At 35.7% G+C, this 20,517-nt stretch overlaps 1 protein-coding gene across 1 annotated transcript in view; it reads left to right on the top strand.

Annotated features, from left to right (window-relative positions):
- Positions 1-20,517, top strand: part of ZCCHC4 (zinc finger CCHC-type containing 4) — a gene marked incomplete at its 5' end in the record, with an annotated part of 47,477 nt that overhangs the window by 9,568 nt on the left and 17,392 nt on the right. Inside the window, 3 exon segments of the mRNA XM_082653521.1 lie at positions 8,354-8,629; positions 9,121-9,201; positions 17,183-17,255. Of these exon segments, the coding sequence (XP_082509647.1) occupies positions 8,354-8,629; positions 9,121-9,201; positions 17,183-17,255 (430 nt within the window).

The raw sequence follows: 20,517 nt of genomic DNA, 5'->3' as shown, positions 1-20,517 counted from the left end.
ATATTTTTTTAATTGAAGTATTGTTTAATTTACAATGTTGTGTTAGTTTCCAGTGTATAGCAAAGTGATTCGGTTTTCTCTTCTCTCTCTCTCTCTCTCTCTCTCTATATATATATATATATATATGTATGTGTGTGTATATATATATATATATATATATTCAGTTATATATTCTTTTTCAGATTCTTCTCCATTATAGTTTATTATAAAATATTGAATATAGTTTCCTGTGCTATACAGTAGGACTTTGTTGTTTCTGTTTTATATGCAGTAGTGTGTATCTGCTAATCCCAAACTCCTAATTTATCTCTCCCCACCCACCTTTCCCTTGTGGTAACCATAAGTTGGTTTTTTATGTCTGTGTAACTCCTTTATTCTTGAATGGCATGGTACTTAAGTATAAAATTATTTGGGTGTATGATTTACTTGGGGACTTTGCAGGATTGCTTCATGTCCTCCAGAGCAGTACTTCTTAAATGATCTGTGTTAAAGGGTCAGTCTTTTGCTTGTTTGCTTGTTTTATGTTTTTATTTTTATTTCTAGTCCACTGGGATCAGATACTTCTGTAAATATAATAGAAATAAATAACTAGAAAATAAAATGGAAAAAAAGAGAAGACATGCAAAATACAAGCCCACATTTTTTGTTATTAGATTGAACAGACCTAAAAGTACTCTGTCTAATTGGTATAAAAGTTTCTAAACATGTACTCTGGATGTCTGTCTTTGTCTCATCAGGAACTGGAAACATTTGGCGGCCAGCTCCAGTGCATGGCCCTCTTTGCGGAGCACTGTTCTAGAGTTAAGTAGGTACTGTAGATGTCCGGGGCCAGTTTGATTTTGACCACCCAGCAGTTGACTTGATCTTTCTCCTGAATGCTTAAAAGGAAGTAAATATTTTGAGATCTTGCATTTCTGAAAATACCTTTATGTGGATACTTGATTTATAACCTATACAGATGATAGAATTCTAGGTTGGGAATATCTTTCCTTCAGGGTTTGGAAGGCAGTGCTCCATTTTCTTCTGTCTTCATTATAGCTGTTGAGAAGTTGAAGTTCAACAAGTTCATTCTTGATCTCTTATGTGTGACCTGTGACTTGTTTAATCCCTCTGTCAGTTTTTTAGAATCTTTTTATTCCTAGGGATGTCACATGTCATGATGATCTATCTGATGTAAGTCTGTTTTATTTTATTTTGCTTGGTGTTAGGTAAATCCTTTCAAACTGGAAACTCATGTTCTTGAGTTCTGAGAAATTTCCCAGATTATGTCCCTATTGCCAAAGAATGAAAAACCAAGTCTCACATGATTTTAGGGCAGAGTACAACCCAGTTCTTGCTTAGTAATCTTCTGGAATTGTCTTTGTTTTCTTTGAGTTTAACTCTTCCCTTTCCTTTAAAGCACTTCTTAATACCTTTTATTTAGGAAAATTTCAAGCATACGCAAGAGCAGAGAGAACAGTATACTAAGAACCTCCTGCACCCACACCCAGCTTCCTCAGTCATCAGTACGAGGCTAATTTTGTTTCCCCTGTACCCTTTACCCCGACCTCCAATCTGGACATTATATAGTTCTACCTGGAAACACTTCTGTATGTATCTTAAGAGATAAGACCTTTAAAAAAAAATGATCACGATACTATTAAAATACCTAAAACATAAACAATTTTTTAATATTACGTAGCATGCAGTTAGCATTCAGCGTTTCTCTGGTTACCTCATAAATGCCAGTTTATAATTGGTCTGTTCAAATCAGGATCCATAGAGACTTTACACATGGCAATTGGTTGATATCTTTAATCTTTTATTCATTGAAGAAACAGAGTCATTTGTCTGATAGAAATTTCCATATTCTGAATTTGGTTGATTGCATCCTATAGTGTCAGCTAACATTTATTCTATCCCCTGTATTTCTTGGAAAGTAGAGGCGTCCCCAGAATCGAGTTCAGTTTTAGGAGCAACCTCTTCTGTAAGTTGTGTGGTCTGTTTCCTTTTATATCACATCAAAAGGCAGATAATGTCTGGCTGTTCACTTAGTGTGTTATAAGATTGGTTGTGTGTTCAGGTCATATAGGTATAGGCCAGCCTATACCATCCATTATAAAGTTCTATGTCACTGTTTCGTGTAATGATTTCAGCAGTAATTGATGATCATTGCCTAGAGTTATAAGGGTTTACAAATTCCTGTCATCGCTCATGCATTTATTAGCTGCGATTCTTTAAAGAAGAACTTTGTTTCATCAGCTGTTGACTTAACCGTGTTTACAGTTCATCTGGGAAGTCAAGATAAATGTTTAATTCTTCCCCTCTTATTGTTTGTTTTCAGCCTGTTTTCAGAATAATGATTCGGTACCCCAGCAACTTACAGAGTTGACTTATCAGGGTCATTGTTCTTTTATTTTTAATATCACTATGAAAACATGCATTTTAAAATTTTAGTTATTTTTTAGTTAATTGAAATTATTCTTTTTGGTATAGCACTTTTTGAATTTGATTTAATTTTTACAATATGATGGAAGTTATAGGTAGGGTGCCCATATAATTTTAATCCAAACCAGAATACTTTCTGAGAGTAAAAGGGGGCACTAACTAGATGGAACTCCAGGACAGCAGATGTAAACTGGGACTGTTCTGGGCAAACAGGGGTGTATGGGCACCCTGAAGGAATGTGGGTTGTTAGGGGGAAATTAACATTTTTTTCCCCAAGTTTTTCAGCTTTACTGAAGTACAATAATTTGTGTACAATAAGTTGCATGTATCTAAAATTACAGTTTGATAAGTTTTGACATGAAACCATCTACTCATGAAACCGTCACCACAATTAAGAATATGAACATATCCAGTACCCCCCAAAGTTTCCTCCTCTACCATTGTCCTATATTCCTCCATCCCCAGAGGCCGCAGATAACCACTGATCTGCTTTGTGTCACTATAGATTAGTTTGCATTTTCTAGAATTTTATATAAAGGAATTATACAGTATATAGTATTTTTTGAGGGGATATGTGTCTAGCTTCTTTTACTTAGCATAAATATTTTTGATGTTCATCCATGTTTAAGTGTTTGTATCATTAGTTTATTCCTTTTTATTCCTGAATAATACTGTGTTGTATGGATATATTTTCACCTGTTTGTAGACATTCAGGTTGCCTCCAGTTATTGCCTATTACAAATAAAGCTGCTACAAACATTTGTGTATAAGGGTTTGTATGGACTCATGTTTTTATTTCTCTTAGGTAAATACCTAGGAGTAGAATGGCTGGATCATATGATAAATGTGTTTAACCTTACCAAACTGTTTTCCGAAGTAGCGGCATCATTTTACATCCCCACTAGCAATTTATGAGGTTCCAGTTTCTCCCCATTCTACACACCACTTATTATTATTTTTTAAATTATAGTCATCATATTAAGTGTGATGTAGTATCACATTGTGGTTTTGATTTGCATTTCCTTTGATTGCTAATGATGTTGAGCATCTTTCCATGTGCTTATTGGCTATTTGTATTTCTTCTTTGGAGAAATGTCTGTTCACTTCCTTTGCCATTTTTTAGTTGGTCTAATTCTTTTTATTGTTGAGTTGTAAGTATTCTTATGTATTGTGGATGCAGTTCCTTTACCAGATACACGATTTGCTAACATTTTCTCGTTCTTGGGTTGTCTTTCCACTTTCTTGGTGGTATCCCTTGCAAAACAAAAGTTTTTAATTTTGATTAAGTCCAATTTATTTTTTCTTTTGTTGCTTACGATAAGGGTGTCTTTTGAAGAAAAGTTTAAAATTTTGATTTCCAATTTATTGGGGTTTTTTTAATACTTTGTGCTTTTTAAGTCCTATTTAAGAAATCTTTGCCAAATCCAATCATTATTATTTTCTCTTATGTTTTCTTCTAGAAGTTTTATAGTTTTAACTCTTAGATTTAGGTCTATGATCCATTTTGGCTTAGTTTTTCTTTTTCTTTTTTTTTTGGCTGTGCTGCATGGCATGTGGAATCTTAGTTCCCTGACCAGAGATTGAACCCATGCCCCCTGCATTGGAAGCATGGAGTCTTAACCACTGGACCGGGAGGGAAGTCCTTGCTTAGTTTTTAAATATGATATGAAATAGGGTCAGGCTTTTGAACTTTTTAAAACCAGTTTTTCAGTATCTGCAAAAAGTCCTGCTGAGATTTTAATTGAAATTGTGTTGAATTTATAGATAAAATTGGAAAGAATTGACATCTTAATAATACTGAGTTCTATAATCCATAGCCATGGTATATCTCTCCAGTTACTAAGTCATCTTTAATTTTTCTCTATGACATTTTGTAATTTTCAGTGTACTGGGGTTATATGTCTCCTGTCAGATTTATTCCTAAATATTTTATATTTTTAATGCTATTTTAAATTGTTATATTTCAGTTTCTGATTATTGCTAGTCTAACAATAGAGTTGATTTTGTATATTATCTTTTATACTTGATAAGCTTACTTATTTAACAGCTTTTTTGAAGATTTTCTTAGGACTTTCTATATACATGGTCATGTCTGTGAGTAAAGAAGTTTTAATGTTTCCTTTCTAATCTGTGCCTTTTATTTCTTGTCTTATCAAAGTGGCTAGAATCCCTGGTCAGTGCTGAGTAGAAATGGTAAGCGTAGACATCCTTGCTTTATTCCAGTCTCAGGAAGAATGCATTCTGTCTTTCATCAGTGGTGTTAGCTGTAAGTTTTTCTTAGATGCCCTTTATTAGGTTATGGAAGTCCCCTTCTATTCCTAGTTTTCTGAGATTCTTTATCACAAATGGATGTTTGATTTTTGTCAAGGGCTTTTTTCTGCATCTAAAGAGATCATTTTTTCTTTTTTTTGATTTTTAATATGGTGCATTGCACTGATTGAATTCAAACATTAAAGCAACCTTGCATATCTGGGGTCAACTACACTTGGTCATGATGTATTACTTACTGTCTTTATATATGTGTTTTTGATTGACTAAAGTTTTGTTAATAATTTTGAGTTTGTGTTCATGAAGTATATTGGTGTTTAGTTTTCTTATAATTTTTTTCTGGTTTTGGTATTGGAGTAATGTTGGCCTAATGAAATGAAGTGGGAATTATACCCTCCTTTCTGTTTTTTGGAAGAATTTGTAAAGAATTGGTATTGTTCCACTGTTTTCTAATTTCCAGTGAGAAATCTGGTATCATTCTTATCTTTGTTCTTCCGTGTCTTTTTTCCCTCTGGTTTCTTTTAAGATTTTTCTTTATCAACTGATCTTCAAATAATTTTATTATAATGTATCTTATAGTTTTCTTCATTTCTTGTGCATGGGGTTCACTGAGCTTCTTTGATCTTTGAATGTAATTTTAGAAAATTTTAACCATTATTTTTTCAAAAATTTTTCTTCCCCCTCCCCCCTTTCAGGGGTCCATTTTCATGTATCTAGGCCCTTTGGTGTTTCATTTTGGATAGTTTCTAAGGCTGTGCCTTCGAGTACACCAATGTTTTTTTCTGTAGTGTCTGAACTGCTGTTAGTCACATCATTTCAGACAATTAAAAAATCTTTATAGGTTTGATTTGGGTCCTTTTATATTTTCCATGGCTTTCCTTAGGCTCATGCTTTCCTCTACCTTCTTGAACATATGGAATATAGTTATAATAAAATGGCTTGAATGTTTTTGCCTACTGATTATATTATCTCTGTCATTTCTGAGTTGGTTTGAATTGATTGGTTTTTTGGGGGTTTTTTTCCTCTAATCATGGGTCATGTTTTCTTGTTTCTTTGCATACCTGGTTATATTTGATTCAGTGCTAGCAGTGTGATTTTTACCTTTTTGTATACTGGATATTTTTTATTCCTTTACCTATTTTTGAGCTTTGTTCTAAGATACAGTTAAGTTACTTGGCTAATGTTTGATACTCTTGAGCAGGATTTGGCCAACGACAGTCTGCAGGCCAAATCTGGCCATGCCTGTTCATTTCTGTTCGGGCTTGTGGTTGCTTTTGTGCTGCAGCGATAGAATAGTCGTGACAGAGAGAATGGATCGTCTGCCAAGCTCAAAATATTTACTGTCTGATCCTTTATAGTCCCTTGCTTTTGAAGGTTTATCTTTAAGCCTTTGGAGGACCAGAGCAGCCTTGGGGTAGGGCTGATTTCTTCCCACTCCTGAGGCTGTATGTCCTGAGCGCCCTACCTCATCCTTTTGGATTCAGAGGTTTCTCACTCTGGGCCCTGGGTGATTGTTCTACCTGCTCATTTCCAGCAGTCCTCTCTCTCTTGGTAGGTAGTCTTTTCACGCACCTGCTAGTCAGTGCTCAGCATAGACTGGAGGGGAATCTCAGCAAGCCTTGGAGCACTAGCTCAGTGTCTGCTGTCTGCCTTCCGTGTACTCCATGCGTACCATCCAGTGCCCTGCCTTGTGGATCCAGCTGCCTTGGCCTCCACGATTTCTCAACTCTACCTCATCAACTTGTTGTGCTGTGTTTGGGGCCTCCATCCTGTGCAGCCAGCTCTCCACAGGCAGGAAGCTGAGCAGCTGTACTGCTCACTCACCTCTTCCCTTCTCTCGGCGTTCACTGTTTGGGCTGCCAGTTGTCCGATATCTTTTTTTTTCCTACTTTTTTCTTTTGTCCAGTATCTTAAAACTGTGGTTTCATATATTTTATCAATTTTTTGAGGGCCAGGATGGTAAATCTGATCTCTCTTGCTTTTTCGTGGCTGAATGTGGAAGTCTTCAACAATGAACAGTTACTAATGAATGGTAATAGGAGTAAATTCAGTGTGTCTGTTGCCAAGGAGGGTGCTGGTTCCTTCCACTTCATCTCATGTCTTAGGGGCCCTTTTCTCTACTGACACTCTTACTTTGAATTACTATTAAAGTTTCTTCTAATATCATGCTCCTTTTTCTTTGCAGTCATAGATAAAGCTGTCAAAAGAACAGTTATCATAGAAATAGAAACAAATTACCAGCATGATGAGCTTATTTCTTGCTATCGCCATTCAGAATACCTATTTCTCACTGCCTTGGGTGCTTTGAAGTGAAACTGTGCTTATATACAGAAAGTTTTAATATCCACCTTGATTCTGTGTTAAGTTCACAGTTTTTACAGTGCAGTTCAGAGTTTAGTTCAACTGAAATCATATGACTGTTCTCAAACTCTAAGAATCCTTTAGTGCACTATTTGACATGCTTAGATCTAGACATTTCTGACCCTCTATGAGCCATGATAATCTTACTTATTTTTCTTTTGTTTTCTTATTCTGCTTTCTTTTTTAAAATTTTTTAAAATTTATTTATTTATTTTTGGCTGCTTTGGGTCTTCATTGTTGTGAGCGGGCTTTCTCTAGTTGTGGTGAGCGGGGGCTACTCTTTGTTGTGGCGCACGGGCTTCTCGTGGCAGTGGCTTCTCTTGTTGCGAAGCAGGGGCTCTAGGCACATGGGCTTCAGTAGTCGTGGCACGCGGGCTCAGTAGTTGTGGCTCGCGAGCTCTAGAGCACAGGCTCAGTAGTTGTGGTGCATGGACTTGGTTGCTCCACAGCATGTGGGATCTTCCTGGACCAGGGCTCGAAGCCATGTCCCCTGCATTGGCAGGCGGATTCTTAACCACTGCGCCACCAGGGAAGTCCATCTTACTGTGAATTCTTAGCTGGATTGCATATACAAAATCAGCAGTTTTAAAAACATACTGTGATTGTCTTCTCTCTTTAATCATCAGTAATAAAATGGAAAGAGAGGGGCAAAAAACCCAAAGTAGTGGCTTTGAAATCAGATATAAAGATGACTTGAAAGGGATCAAATAGGCTATCTGGTGTCGTATTTCTTAAGGCTTTGATTATTGTTTCGCTGCTTTGGAGTGAGCTTCTCAGAACTGCCTCCATCAGTACTGCTAAGAATAGAGGAACTTTGTGGGAACATTTTTTCTTTTAGGAGGTAATTTTTCTTGCTATGTATGCCATAAGAAATTGAAGAATGATCTTAATTTCTCGTTTGAAAATGACTGTCTTACTGAGCCAGACTGTTTAACACCTCCAAGTTAGAACACATGGATTTGTCAATAAATTTAAAGGTGATAGTAGTCTCCATTACTACTAAGTTGTTTGAATAATATCTTATATTCACATTTTAAATGGATATTGATCTTCAGCCAGTGACTAAATTGGAGCATCTCAATTTTTAAGAAATCGCTGATTCTTTTCCACTTTGTAGGTATGCAGCCAGACATAAATCCTAGCCAACATTCCACAGATTGTTTCGTACCTTTGCTTCTTCATGCAGTACTCTTTAGGAAGTAATAATACTTTTTGCATGTTAAACCTGACGAAAATCAATTGTCTTTAAAGCAACAAACTTAAAATGTATTCCTTTGTGTTTTGTTGTGTCTTGAAGGTACTTGAAGTTTATTGAGTTGCCCTTGTCTCAGAGGAAGTTTTGTCAAAGATGTCAGCAGTTGCTGTTGCCAGATGATGAGGAAAAGCATCGCAAGCATCAGATAGTGGGTGATATTTCTATCACCCAGTTAAAAAGGCCCAGTCAACTCCTTTATCCATTGGAAAACAAGAAGACAAATGCCCAGTATTTGTTTGCTGATAGGAGCTGTCTGTTTTTGGTAGACCTACTCTCTACCCTTGGGTTCAGAAGAGTACTGTGTGTCGGGACACCAAGGTATGTTATATGGTATTTTAAACATTTTCCTATCACCACTATTTAAACTGTAAGAAAATTTATTAAGTAGTTATTTATTGGGTTGGCCAAAAAGTTCATTTAGGTTTTTCCATAAGATATGGAAAACCCAAATGAACTTTTTGTCCAACCCAATACTATGTGCAGGTTACGACATGGTCCCTCTCTGAGGAGTTTGTAATCTTTATTCCATTTGAGAGAAATCTTTGTAGATTTCTGGTATATGATAGGAGATTCTTTCTGATTTGATTCTTAAGTTATTTATTATTTTAGAGTTTTCTGTTTCAGATGAGATCCATCCACTGTTTTAAAAATATTTGTGAAATTTAAACCTTGCTTATACTTGCCAAATTTTCCTCAGTGTTTCACTGAAATATTAGAAATATCAGGAGAACATTGATGGGTTTTTTGTTTGCTTGTCATCTATGGCATTTCTAATTTCTTATTAAATTTGCTTTCACTCATTGCTTTAGGTTGCATGAGCTGATCGGGTTGAAAGCATCAGGTGACAAGAAGTCTAACATTAAAAGCCTTTTATTGGATATTGATTTTCGGTAGGTTTACAAAGTATAATATTTATTCTCCTTCATTGTGTTCTGTTTCTTTTTAATGTTTTCGTCTTATTAATCCTATTACAGTCCTTTACTTAACATTTAGAAGTAGTGATTGGTTATAAGGTATCATTTTAGTCATATAGACTCAACATGTAATCTTCCATATTTCAGACAGGGAGGTGGTAGATTTCTCCTTTTGCTAGTGTGCTTCCTGAATTTTCTCTGTGAATATGTCTAGTTGTCTTTGGCTTATAATTTAGAGATACATTTCAATTGAGTGAAATTTCTTCTAATATACTTATTTTTCAAGGGTAATTCCAAATTTCCTCCAGAATTTTGTTTCATCATGATGTTTTAAGTGTGATAAGACATGTATTTTAATATTTTTACTGGATGATATGCATACTGTCTTTCACTGGACATGACCTGAAGTGAAGGGAGCGCTAACTAGGAAATAGAAAAGTCCCAAGGCAGAGGATAAACAAACAGATAAGCTTGTGGGAGAGGGTCAGAATTAAATGGCTCCTGATGTGTTGGAACAAACAGGTGAGACAGTGGACCACATCTTGAGTCCCCCCTCTGGTGGTAATTGAGAAGATACAGACGTTTGACTTACAACACAGGATGGCAAATGTGTCCATCCTCAGACTCTCTGATTCTGTAAACTTGAAGTACTCTTCCTAGTTTCTGTAATTGTTTGATTTCCAGGAGTTCATGGTGAGTCTGTAAGACACCGTGTTCTTAGTATATTTTACTTGTTCTTGAGTGTATTGAAGGAATCGGGCTTTGAGTTTCTTTTTATTTAATCTGATAGAGTCTATTTGGCCAATATTCCAGCATTTCCTGGATTCTCTCTAGTATTATTACTCAGGTTCTCTATGAAATTACATATGCTTTTTCTCCCTAAAAACAGGCAGACAGATTTTTAAAGTGTAGAAAGTCACAATAAAATGTACAGCTTTCGTTATTTATTTTTCTTTAGACTTCCAAGTCAACTTTAGGTTATCTAATATAAGCACATATGTTTCTCAGAAATAACCCACACTTTCTGTAACCCTCATCCCTTATTAACAGGACTAGCACACACTTTACAAATACCTGCTTGATGGGAGTAATCCTCGGGAAAATGGAATTCCATAAGTGATAATATGGACTTCTTCTTAAACTCAAATTCTTTTTTTAAATTGAGTTATAATTCACTAAAATTTACCATTTCAAAGTGTGTATTTCAGCAGTTTTTGGTATATTCACTAGGTTCTGCAGCCATCACCCATGATTCCAGAACATTTTTAATCACACTACAAAGGAACTCCTTACTTCCCCTAATAACCATTAATCTGCTTTCTGTCTCCATGGATTTGTCTATTCTGGATGTTTTATATAAATGGAATCATACAATGTGTGACCTTTATGTCTGGCCTCTTTCACTTTAGCATAATGTTTTCAAAATTCCTCCATGTCATAGCATATAATTGTACTTCCTTTTATGGTTGTATAATATCCCATTGTATGAATATATCAATTTCTTTTTTAACTACCATGTTTCTTTCCTAAACGATTAGGAAAGTATTATTGTTAAATTATTATAAATGTATTATTTTAAAGGCAGAAATTTAACTTTTGAGGTCTTATAATAAAAATATTAACAATAACTAGTATTTAGTGAATACTTGTCACTTGTCAAACCCTATTCTAAATCCTTTGATCTTCACAATAGACCTATAAGGTAGATACTATTAACATTCTCCTTTTCCTCAGAATAGAAAACTGAGGTACAAAGAAATTAAATAACTTGACCGAAGTCACAGTTTATAAATGTCCAGCTCAGGATTCAAACCCAGTCAGTCTGGCCCCCAAAATTGAATTATCCTCTGGAAATAACTTTGCTTTTGGAAGTGTATATAAGCCTTTCTTATATAGCCTGTATTTCTCTCTTGTCATCCTTCTAGGTTTCCCTTTTTCCACCTATCCCCCTGCTTTGTTCCACAATAGTTTGCAAATGCGTTAATAACTGGTTTCCAGGTTATTCATGTATTTAGAGTCAGGCATTCATATTAGTCAGGAATCTTTCTTTCATTAGCGTCCCAGAAACCCATTTATGTCACTGCGAATGTATTGGCTCACACTGCTGGAGTCTAGGGTATAACAGGCTTCAGTCCAGTTGAGATCCTGGGCCTCACATAATTTTTTAGAGCTCTGTCTTTCTCTCTCTCTACCTCTCATTCTGTGTTTCTCTCTGTACTGGCCTTATTCTTCAGACAGCTTCCTTCATTCTGCCAAGGACTTTGGTGGGCAGCAGCTTTAAACTTACATAGTCTCAGCTGAACTGCCCAGTAGAAAAAGAATCTTTCCCAAGAGCTCCAGCAGCAAAACTCCAGTGAGTACTCTGCCTACCTTGCCTGGGGTTACATAGCCATTCCAGAATCATCACTGTGGCCTGGCAGATAGAGTGCTATGGAGTGGGTTCTCCATAGGAAATAGATGTTTGACTGAAACGAGGGGAGATATAGGTACTAGAAAGACAAAAAAAAAACAAAAGAAAAGATGTCCACAACTGAATTATTCAAGACAATATATGTCAGTTGTCAGCAGCACATACGTTTTCATCTCTCTTGGGTATTGTATTAATTTGCTAGGGATGCCATAACAAAATACCACAGACTGGGTGGGTTAAACAATAGAAATTTATTTTCCCACAGTTTTGGAGGCTAGAAGTCGAAGATCAGGGTGTCAGTAAGTTTTGTTTCTTCTTTTTTTTTTTAATTTATTTTATTATTTATTTAATTATTTTTGGCTGTGTTGGGTCTTTGTTGCTGTGCGCGGGCTTTCTCTAGTTGTGGAGAGCAGGGGCTACTCTTCGTTGTGGTGCACGGGCTTCTCATTGCAGTGGCTTCACTAGTTGCAGAGCATGGGCTGTAGGTGTGCAGGCTTCAGTAGTTGTGGCACACGGCCTCAGTAGTTGTGGCTCGCAAGCTCTAGAGTACAGGCTCAGTAGTTGTGGCGCATGGGCTTAGTTGCTCCATGGCATGTGGGATCTTCCCAGACCAGGGCTCGAACCTGTGTCCCCTGCATTGGCAGGTGGATTCTTAACCACTGCACCACCAGGGAAGTCCCAGGTTTGGTTTCTTCTGAGATCTCTCTCCTTGGCTTGTGGATAGCTGCCTTCTAACTGTGTCATCACATGGTCTTTCCTGTGTGTGTGCACATCCCTGGTATCTCTTTATGTGTCCAGATTTCCTCTTATAAAGACACCAGTCATATGCATTGGGGCCCACCCTAATGACCTCCTTTTAACTTAGTCACCTCTTAGTACACCTGAAATTAACATAACATTGTACATCAATCATATTTCAATTAAAAAAAATTTAAAAGGATAAATGCTTAAAAATTAATTTAATTACCTCTTTAAGGGGCCTCTCTCCAAATATAGTTACCTTTTGAGAGACTGAGGGATCAGTGCTTCAGCATATGAATTAGTTGGGGGGACACAACCGAGGCCATAACAGGTATATACCTAGGAGTAGAATTGCTTGGTCATGTGGTGATTCTATGTTTAACTTCTTGAGGGACTCCCAAACTGTTTTCCAAGGTGACTGCACTGTTTTATTTTACCAACAGCGATGTATGAGAGTTCGAATTTCTCCACATCTTTGTCAATACTTGTTATTCTCTGTCTTTTTGAAGTAGTGTCTCATTGTGGTTTGTTTTGCATTTTATTGGTGGCTAATGTTGTTGAGCATCTTTTCATGTGTTTATGGCCAATTGTTTATCTTTTTGGAGAAATGTCTATTCAGTCCTTTGCCCATTTTTAAAATTGGTTATTTGTCTTATTGTTGAATTGAAAGAGTTCTCAATATATTCTGGATACTAGACCCCTATCAGATATATGATTCTTAAATATTTTCTCCCGGTCTTTGTGTTTTTTCACTTTTGATGGAGTCCAGTCATTCTGTTTTCTTTGGTTGCTTGTGTTTTAGGTGTCATACCAAGAAACTATTGCCTAATCCAAAGTCATGAATATTTACACTTGTTTTCTTCTAAGAGTTTTTAATTTTAGCTCTTATATTTAGGTCATTGATTTCTTTTGAGTAATTTTTATATATGGTGTGAGGTAGGGGTCTAACTTTATTCTTTGCATGTGGATATCCAGTTGCCTTGGCACCATTTGTTAAAATGATTATTCTTTTCCCATTGAATGGTCTTGGAACCTTATTGAAAACCAAACGACCATAAATGTATGGATTTATTTGTAGACTCTGTAAATTCTATTCCATTGATCTATGTCTGTCCTTATGCCAGTCTCACACAATCTTGATTACTGTTGCTTTGTAGTGAGTTTTGAAATTACAAAGTGTGAGTCTTTCAACTTAATTCTCTTTCAAGATTGTTTCGGCTATTGTGGTTTCCTTGCACTTCTATATGAATTTTAGAATTACCTTCTCAGTTTCTACAAAAAAGCCAACTGGCCTTTTTATAGGGATTGCATTGAATTTATAGATCAATTTGAGGGGTGTTTTCATCTTAATATTAAGTGTTCTGGTTAATGAATATGAGATGGCTTTCCATTTATTTAGATATTCTTTAAGTTCTTTAAACAATATTTTGTAGTTTTCAGTGTGCAAGACTTGTACTTCTTTTGTTAAATTTGTTCCTAAACACTTTATTCTTTTTGTTGCTATTGTAAATAAATTGTTTTTTAAAATTTTATTATCTAGTGTTCATTGCTACTGCCCTGTTTTTAAAAAAATTACAATAAAGTATACATAGTAAATATAAAATTTACCGTGTTAAACATTTTTTAAGTGTATAGTTCAGTAGTGTTAAGTAAGTGAAGTACATTCATATCGTTATACACATTTTCCAGAACTCTTTGCATCTTACCTGATGTACTTTTAATTTGAAAGATTTATATGGCCCTTTAACTCTTTTGCCTTAAATCCCATGCCTTGAAGTTTTACCTTTCTTGAGCTTGTAGTTCAAATCCCCTGGTCAGAATAGGGAGTAGGGGATGTGGATAAAGTTGTTTTATAACCTGTGGAATACACAGATGCTCTTTTTCTTTGTGTGTGTAAACCTGTGTGTGTGTGTTTCAGACAAAAGCTGAAGGTATAGTACTGTGGTATCCTAGCATAGCTTCCTTGATAGCTACTCTGTTTCTGAGTCAGTTCTATAAAAGGTCAACGTTGGGTGCTAAGATAGAGCTGGTTTATTGACATATGTTTGTAGCCAGAATGAACTCAGCCTGTTGCCTGTATTTACACTATGATGGAGTGTGGGGTTGGTTCAGATTTCTCACAAGGACCACAGTTAAATCAGGGAAACATTCCTTTGTGGTATAAAGTGGTACTGAATAGTTCCTTCTGGCACTTTGACTTTGGCTTGTTGTTGCCCTATGTAAGGTCTGTGCAGGGCTACAGAGAACTGCCTCAAATCCAGGGCTATATGTAGATGTGCGGTAAATGTCCTTTTCTGGGGGTCTAAGATATGAAGTTAACATTTGCTAAGATGGATTTCTATATGCTCTGATTTTGGCATGAAAGATATGAAACTCTGTTTGGCAAACTATCATCCAAATAAAGTTGTATCAAAAAAATGTATTTCTTAGGCTCATTTCATGAACTAGTTTTATTCAGCTCTTGATTACATTTCCTTTGTGTAGAACATGTTTCATACTTGGTAACTGACTCAGATTTAAAGAGAATGAATGGCCAAATTAAATGAATGTCCTTTTGAGCAGTTTTCAAGTGCATGCATTTCTGATTGGTTTTGTTTGCCTTATTCAATGGAGAGAATAATTCTTTGTGGCCATTTTCATTCTAAGAGGGTGATGTTGAGTGATTTTTCATAATTTAAAATATGAATAATTATGCTTCCTTGTTTGTGTTTGATCGAAACTTAGAGCTGAAATCTTGGCTTTTTTCTCTCTCTGGCTCTGCCCACTGCTGCCCAGAACATTTTGGATGAGTGTGCTATGCTGAATTTTATGTAAATAAAATTTTTTTTAATTTTAAAAAATGACTATTGCATCATGAAGCAATGAAAATAAATGGAGGGTGGTAGAAATATATTTTAAAAGAGATTGTATTTTCCCTTGCTTACACAAAGCAATGCAAGAGCGAAAAACACTCTCAAATGATGGTTGATCTACAGCTGTACTAGTATTAATATATATGTGTAAATTAAGTAACTGATATAGCTATATTATCAGCTATTGGGATTTGGTTAAAGAGGAAGACATTTGTTTATTAATGGTAATTTACATTGTCCCACAGTGTTTTGGAATGTTCCTTGGGTTACAGTATATAGTTTAAATATTTTTCAGTTATTCAAACCTTCTGTTTATTTCTTCAGTGAAAATTTGTTTTATGAAATCATCAGATGTACTAACAGTATCTTAAGTGTATTAAAGGATATTGTACTGAGAATGGCAAACAGCTGTTCTTCCGTCTCCACAGAATAACAAGAAATGGATTTAGATTATAGGAGGAGATATTTTGATTGGGCATAAACATAATTCCCTAACATTAGAGTCACTGAGACATACATCTTTATAGCTGGTATTTATTAAAATAATGATACCTGACATTTCATTATATGCTTTGTAGCTGGCATTGTATTCAGCACTTTACATACATTATCTTATTTATTCTTACCAAGTCCTATGAGGTATTATAGAAACTATTTTCCTATTTTGTAGATGAAGAAATGGGGGCTCAGATAGGTTAAATAACTTACTAAGATTACACAGCTAATAAGTGAGAGACCCAGAGTTTGAAACCAGACCACCCGACTGTACAGCTGTACTCTTAGCCTCAGTGTAATAGGAAGAGGATAAACTAGGCTTGTCCGTTGTATTAAATACTCAGCATGGTCGGTGATCAGTTATAGATGGTCATAAATAACTGTGAGTAGAAGTAGAAGCAAAGAAGCACCGTATCGTGATTTGGTTAAAGAAGCTGTGTAAGTAAGGATGTGTCCCTGATTTTTTCTCAGTCTTTCCACTAGGTTATGAATTCTGTAGAAGGATGGTGTGGTTCATATGTGAATTGTTTATGACAAAACTGTGGAAGTTCAAAATCCTATTGAGGTAAAAGAGGTTTCTATATTATACAAAAAAACCTCAGAAATCAGCAAGAAAGACATTAAGGCCCATAGACATAAATGGGAAAAACAGACCTAGGCAGTACAAATAAAATTAAGGAATAAAGAAAACTCAGTTTTGTAAGAAGTCAAATAAATGCAAATTTAAGCCATGATGTGGTATGAATTTTGCCTAGTAAATTAGTGAAAATTTATAAAATGTTAATACCCGAAGCTGGTACTCTCATTCATTACTGACTGCATTTTAAAGTAGTATGTTAGAAGAATAAAATGATTCAATCAGTAAATAAATATCCTCTTTCCTGGCACTAATTCAGTATATATGAAATGTGCGTACTTCTTTTCTCTTACATATTGAGAAGCATATTTTATTAAGCTAATTCACAATGGACAAGAAAAACTCTGTATTAAATACCTTTTTTTGTTAACCACGGAAGAAAATAATTAACAGCTGTTGAGAAGAAATGTTGATTCAGTATTTTCCTTAAAATTATTAACTATGAGAGATGTATTTTAATTGCCAGCCCATCTCAAGCTTAAGTTGCATAATAATCTATCAGGAACATGATTATTTATGTAGAATCTTCTGGTCCGTAGGAACCAGAAGATTATATGTGTTTTTTATATATGAGTGTTCTGTAGTTTTGCCACTGGTTTATTAAACTTGGGACCATAATTTAAGTTTGTTATTCATCCTCTGTTGCTGACTTCTTGAGATTTTGGGAAAGTATTCTTTATTTCAAAAAACTAAAGGATGATGAAATTGATTTTATTAAAGGTGTGATTTCATAGTTTTAAAATTTAGTTTACATTTATTTATTTATTTATGTATAACTATGACCAGACAAGTAACTGCAGTAATAAACAAATTATCTTACAGGTATTCACAGTTTTATATGGAAGATAGTTTTTGCCATTATAACATGTTTAACCATCACTTCTTTGATGGAAAGGTAAGAATTATGACAATTATCTCTTTCTTTTATTGTATTTCCTTCATTATTTTTCTAGGGTCCCTCAAGAGCAAATGGTGGCTTTTCTACCATTTATTGATATTTATTTTTGTTCATTCACTGAGTGTGTATTGAGCACCTAGAGGTGATCATGTTATTCATCTTTCATGACTTTTCACTGCTTCTTGGGTGAAGAGCCACTTTCTCACCAAGACTCACGTAGCTGTTTGTGATCTGACCCCTGCCACTCTCCAGCCTGTCCTCTCCCTGTTCCTGCTTTGCTGTTCATGTTCAGGACATATGACCTTCATCTCAAACTGGCCTTTCCAGCACAGGGGCTTTTGCCCATGCTGTTCCCTCCACCTTCTACTCTCTCTTTGCCTTGTTAATGTCACCTCATCCTTCAGAACCCTGTTCCAAGTCACTTTCTTTAGCCTCTCCTGGCCCTCAGACAAGGTCAGGTTCTCCTTTGTAGATTTATGATGCTGTAATTAAATAATTCTGTAGTTAGTTGTTTGCTGTTTGCCTTCCTGATAAATTTCATGTCCCAGTTAAGGGGATTTATGGTTTTATTAAACTAATCCTTAAAAAATAGACAGTGTCAAGAGTTAACTCCAATCTATGAACTCTGGGTGATAATGTGTCAGTTTAGGTTCATCACTTCTAACAAATGTCCCACTCTGGTGGGTGCTGTTGATAGTGGGAGTGGTTATCCATGTGTGGGGCAGGGAGTATGTGGGATACCTCTGTACCTTCCTCTCAATTTTGGTGTAAACCTAAAACTACTCTAAAAAAAAATAGCCTTGTAATAAAGGGAGAGTGGTTTAAAAAAATCTTCTTTCAATATGATGTTAATAACATCATTGTGAATAAACAACATAGCAGAGCTGATATTTCTACTCCTAATTTGAGCTCTTTGTCAGTCCCATTACAAAATAAAATCTATAACCAACCAAGTAATCACACCTGACAGGAGGTTGGTCAGAAATGTTTGAAATTATCAAGACTGCTTGAAGCATATCCATACATACATATGATGGGTATATATCAATTTTTAAAGAATTGTGAGTCATGTTTTAAGTATATATTGTGCTTTAAGATATTAGCTAATGATAGAATGAAAACCAAGCAAGACTAAAAAACTAAGCATTCAGGAAATGAAAATAGATTCTAAATTGTTGGTTGGGATTGAAAAAATGAGACTCATTGAAAAGTGAGATTTAGTAAGTATAGCCAGTGATGTACTCCTTCCATCAGAATCCGTTTAGCATGGGGATACATATTTTTCAGCCGCGAAAGCTATGAAAACTGAATATTGAAGTAAATAACAGAATTAGACTTCACTGTTTCCCAGAGCGCTTGTGTGGTTGATAAACACTAGAATTTGAGAACTGATTCGATGAGCATGAAGGAGAACGAGGAATTGAAAGACCGCTTGACAGAAGATGAAGAGGGGCTTCTCACCTCGGACAGTGACAGTGGAGAAAAGAGAGGAAAGAAGTAGATTCTGAAGGCATTTCCCAGATGGAAACCAGAAGACTTGGTGTAATTACTCTGTGTACACCTGAAACTAATATAATGTTATACGTCAGTTATACCTCAATTAAAGAAAAAAAAAGAAGACTTGGTGATAAGTGTACCAGGGGTGAAATCAAAGATGACTTGGGGCCGTGACCTGGATTCATCTTCCATTCTTCAAAACAGAGAGTAGGGAAGTGTGGAAGCGACGTTTGGAAATGTTGAGTTTGTGGGGCTGGCACGACATCGACGTGCAAATGTCCAGTGTGGTCTCTTGAAACTGTGGGGCTTTGAGCTCAGGGGGGTTGTCAGCACTGGTGACACAGCTGAGGAAGGAACTGAGTTCATATTACTGCTTGATGCTGCAGTAGTGGGTCAGGTATTTGTTTATTTGTTTTTAATACCAGACCATGATTTTGCTTTTTAATTTGAACAATAAAGACAAGAGTAAAATTACATACCGAAGAGTTGGCTAGCAATTTCATATATCTTAAGAAAGTAACATGTAAGTAGCCTTTTCTAGGAAATTCTATGTAACTTTTATTGAGAGTTTATAGAATTACCTTACAAGTTTCTAGAATAACGGTTGGAATAAGCTGCCAAGACTGAGCTCCATGTTCTGTTTCACAGAAGAAAACAGTCATCCAGCCCAGGCTCTCCTTTCTCTGTATTTTAAGAGCAGCCACTAAATGGCACTGCAACTGTAGAGAGTGACCTACAGAAAACTATTGTTTAATGATTTTACTGTCTCCCCTTTTTCTACGTACTTACGGAGTCAGGGTTTTCAGTAGAGATTACCATCTACTAATCAATCACCAAAGCATTTAAGTGTCTACTAGGTGTCTGTCTGTGAAGACATATAAGCCTTTGAGGTACCATGTGCCTTTGAGGATCTAAGCCTCTGCCACTGCACAGAAGCTCTTCACAGTTCATGGGATTAAAAAGTAGGAGTTTTCTGCACAGGATTTTTTTCATAGCAAATAATACAGTCTTTTGCGTAATAAAAAATGTCATACGCCTTATTGGTAAGGTGGTTAAAGTGTGTACAGAGGGTGGCTATTTAAAATGCCGAGCACTTTTTTATTGATGACTGAGATGAAGAACAGAGTTAAGTTATTGTCAACCTTGGTGGCGTAAGCAAGTGTCTGTTTCCCATAGGTGGTCAACATTAGGACCCTCAGCAACCTAGGACGGGACATCCCACCATTGATTCTTACCTGGGAAGATATTCTTTAATTTCTTTTTTAATTTGGTTAAGAGTTCAGGCCTCGTTCACCTATTTTCTTTTTTCTACTTTTAACTCTAAGGGGTTTTAATTAATTAATTTATTTTAAAATTTGTATTGGAGTATAGCTGGTTTACTCCAAGGAATTTGAAGTTTTTCAGTAACATCATCTGTACTTTTAGTCCTTGTTCGTGTAGGCAGGTTAAGGAAGTGCCAGGCAGCACTTGAAAAATGATTAACCTTCTTGACACCATCCTTTGCTGTAGGACTTTGAGGAGGAAGTTAATAAAGACTTTACTAGAGAAAAGGGATTAGGATGTTGTGATTTTTTTTCCTTTCATCAATTGGGTCTTCTAAGTTGATTTAGTAGTAAAGTAATATATATTTTATTATAAAGTACATACAGGTTTATTAAAGTTTAAATGCCATTAAGCTTTCAAATCTTCTGCCATTTTGTATACTGTAAGTGTTGAGTTGCTTTTATAGATAAGTACTTGAAAGCAACTACAAAGTCAGTAG

This window comes from Grampus griseus (assembly GCF_964374135.1).
Source record: "Grampus griseus genome assembly, chromosome: 4".
Classification (NCBI taxonomy): domain Eukaryota; kingdom Metazoa; phylum Chordata; class Mammalia; order Artiodactyla; family Delphinidae; genus Grampus; species Grampus griseus.
Note: the sequence above shows the minus strand (reverse complement) of the source record. Positions and strands in the feature narration are given on the sequence as shown.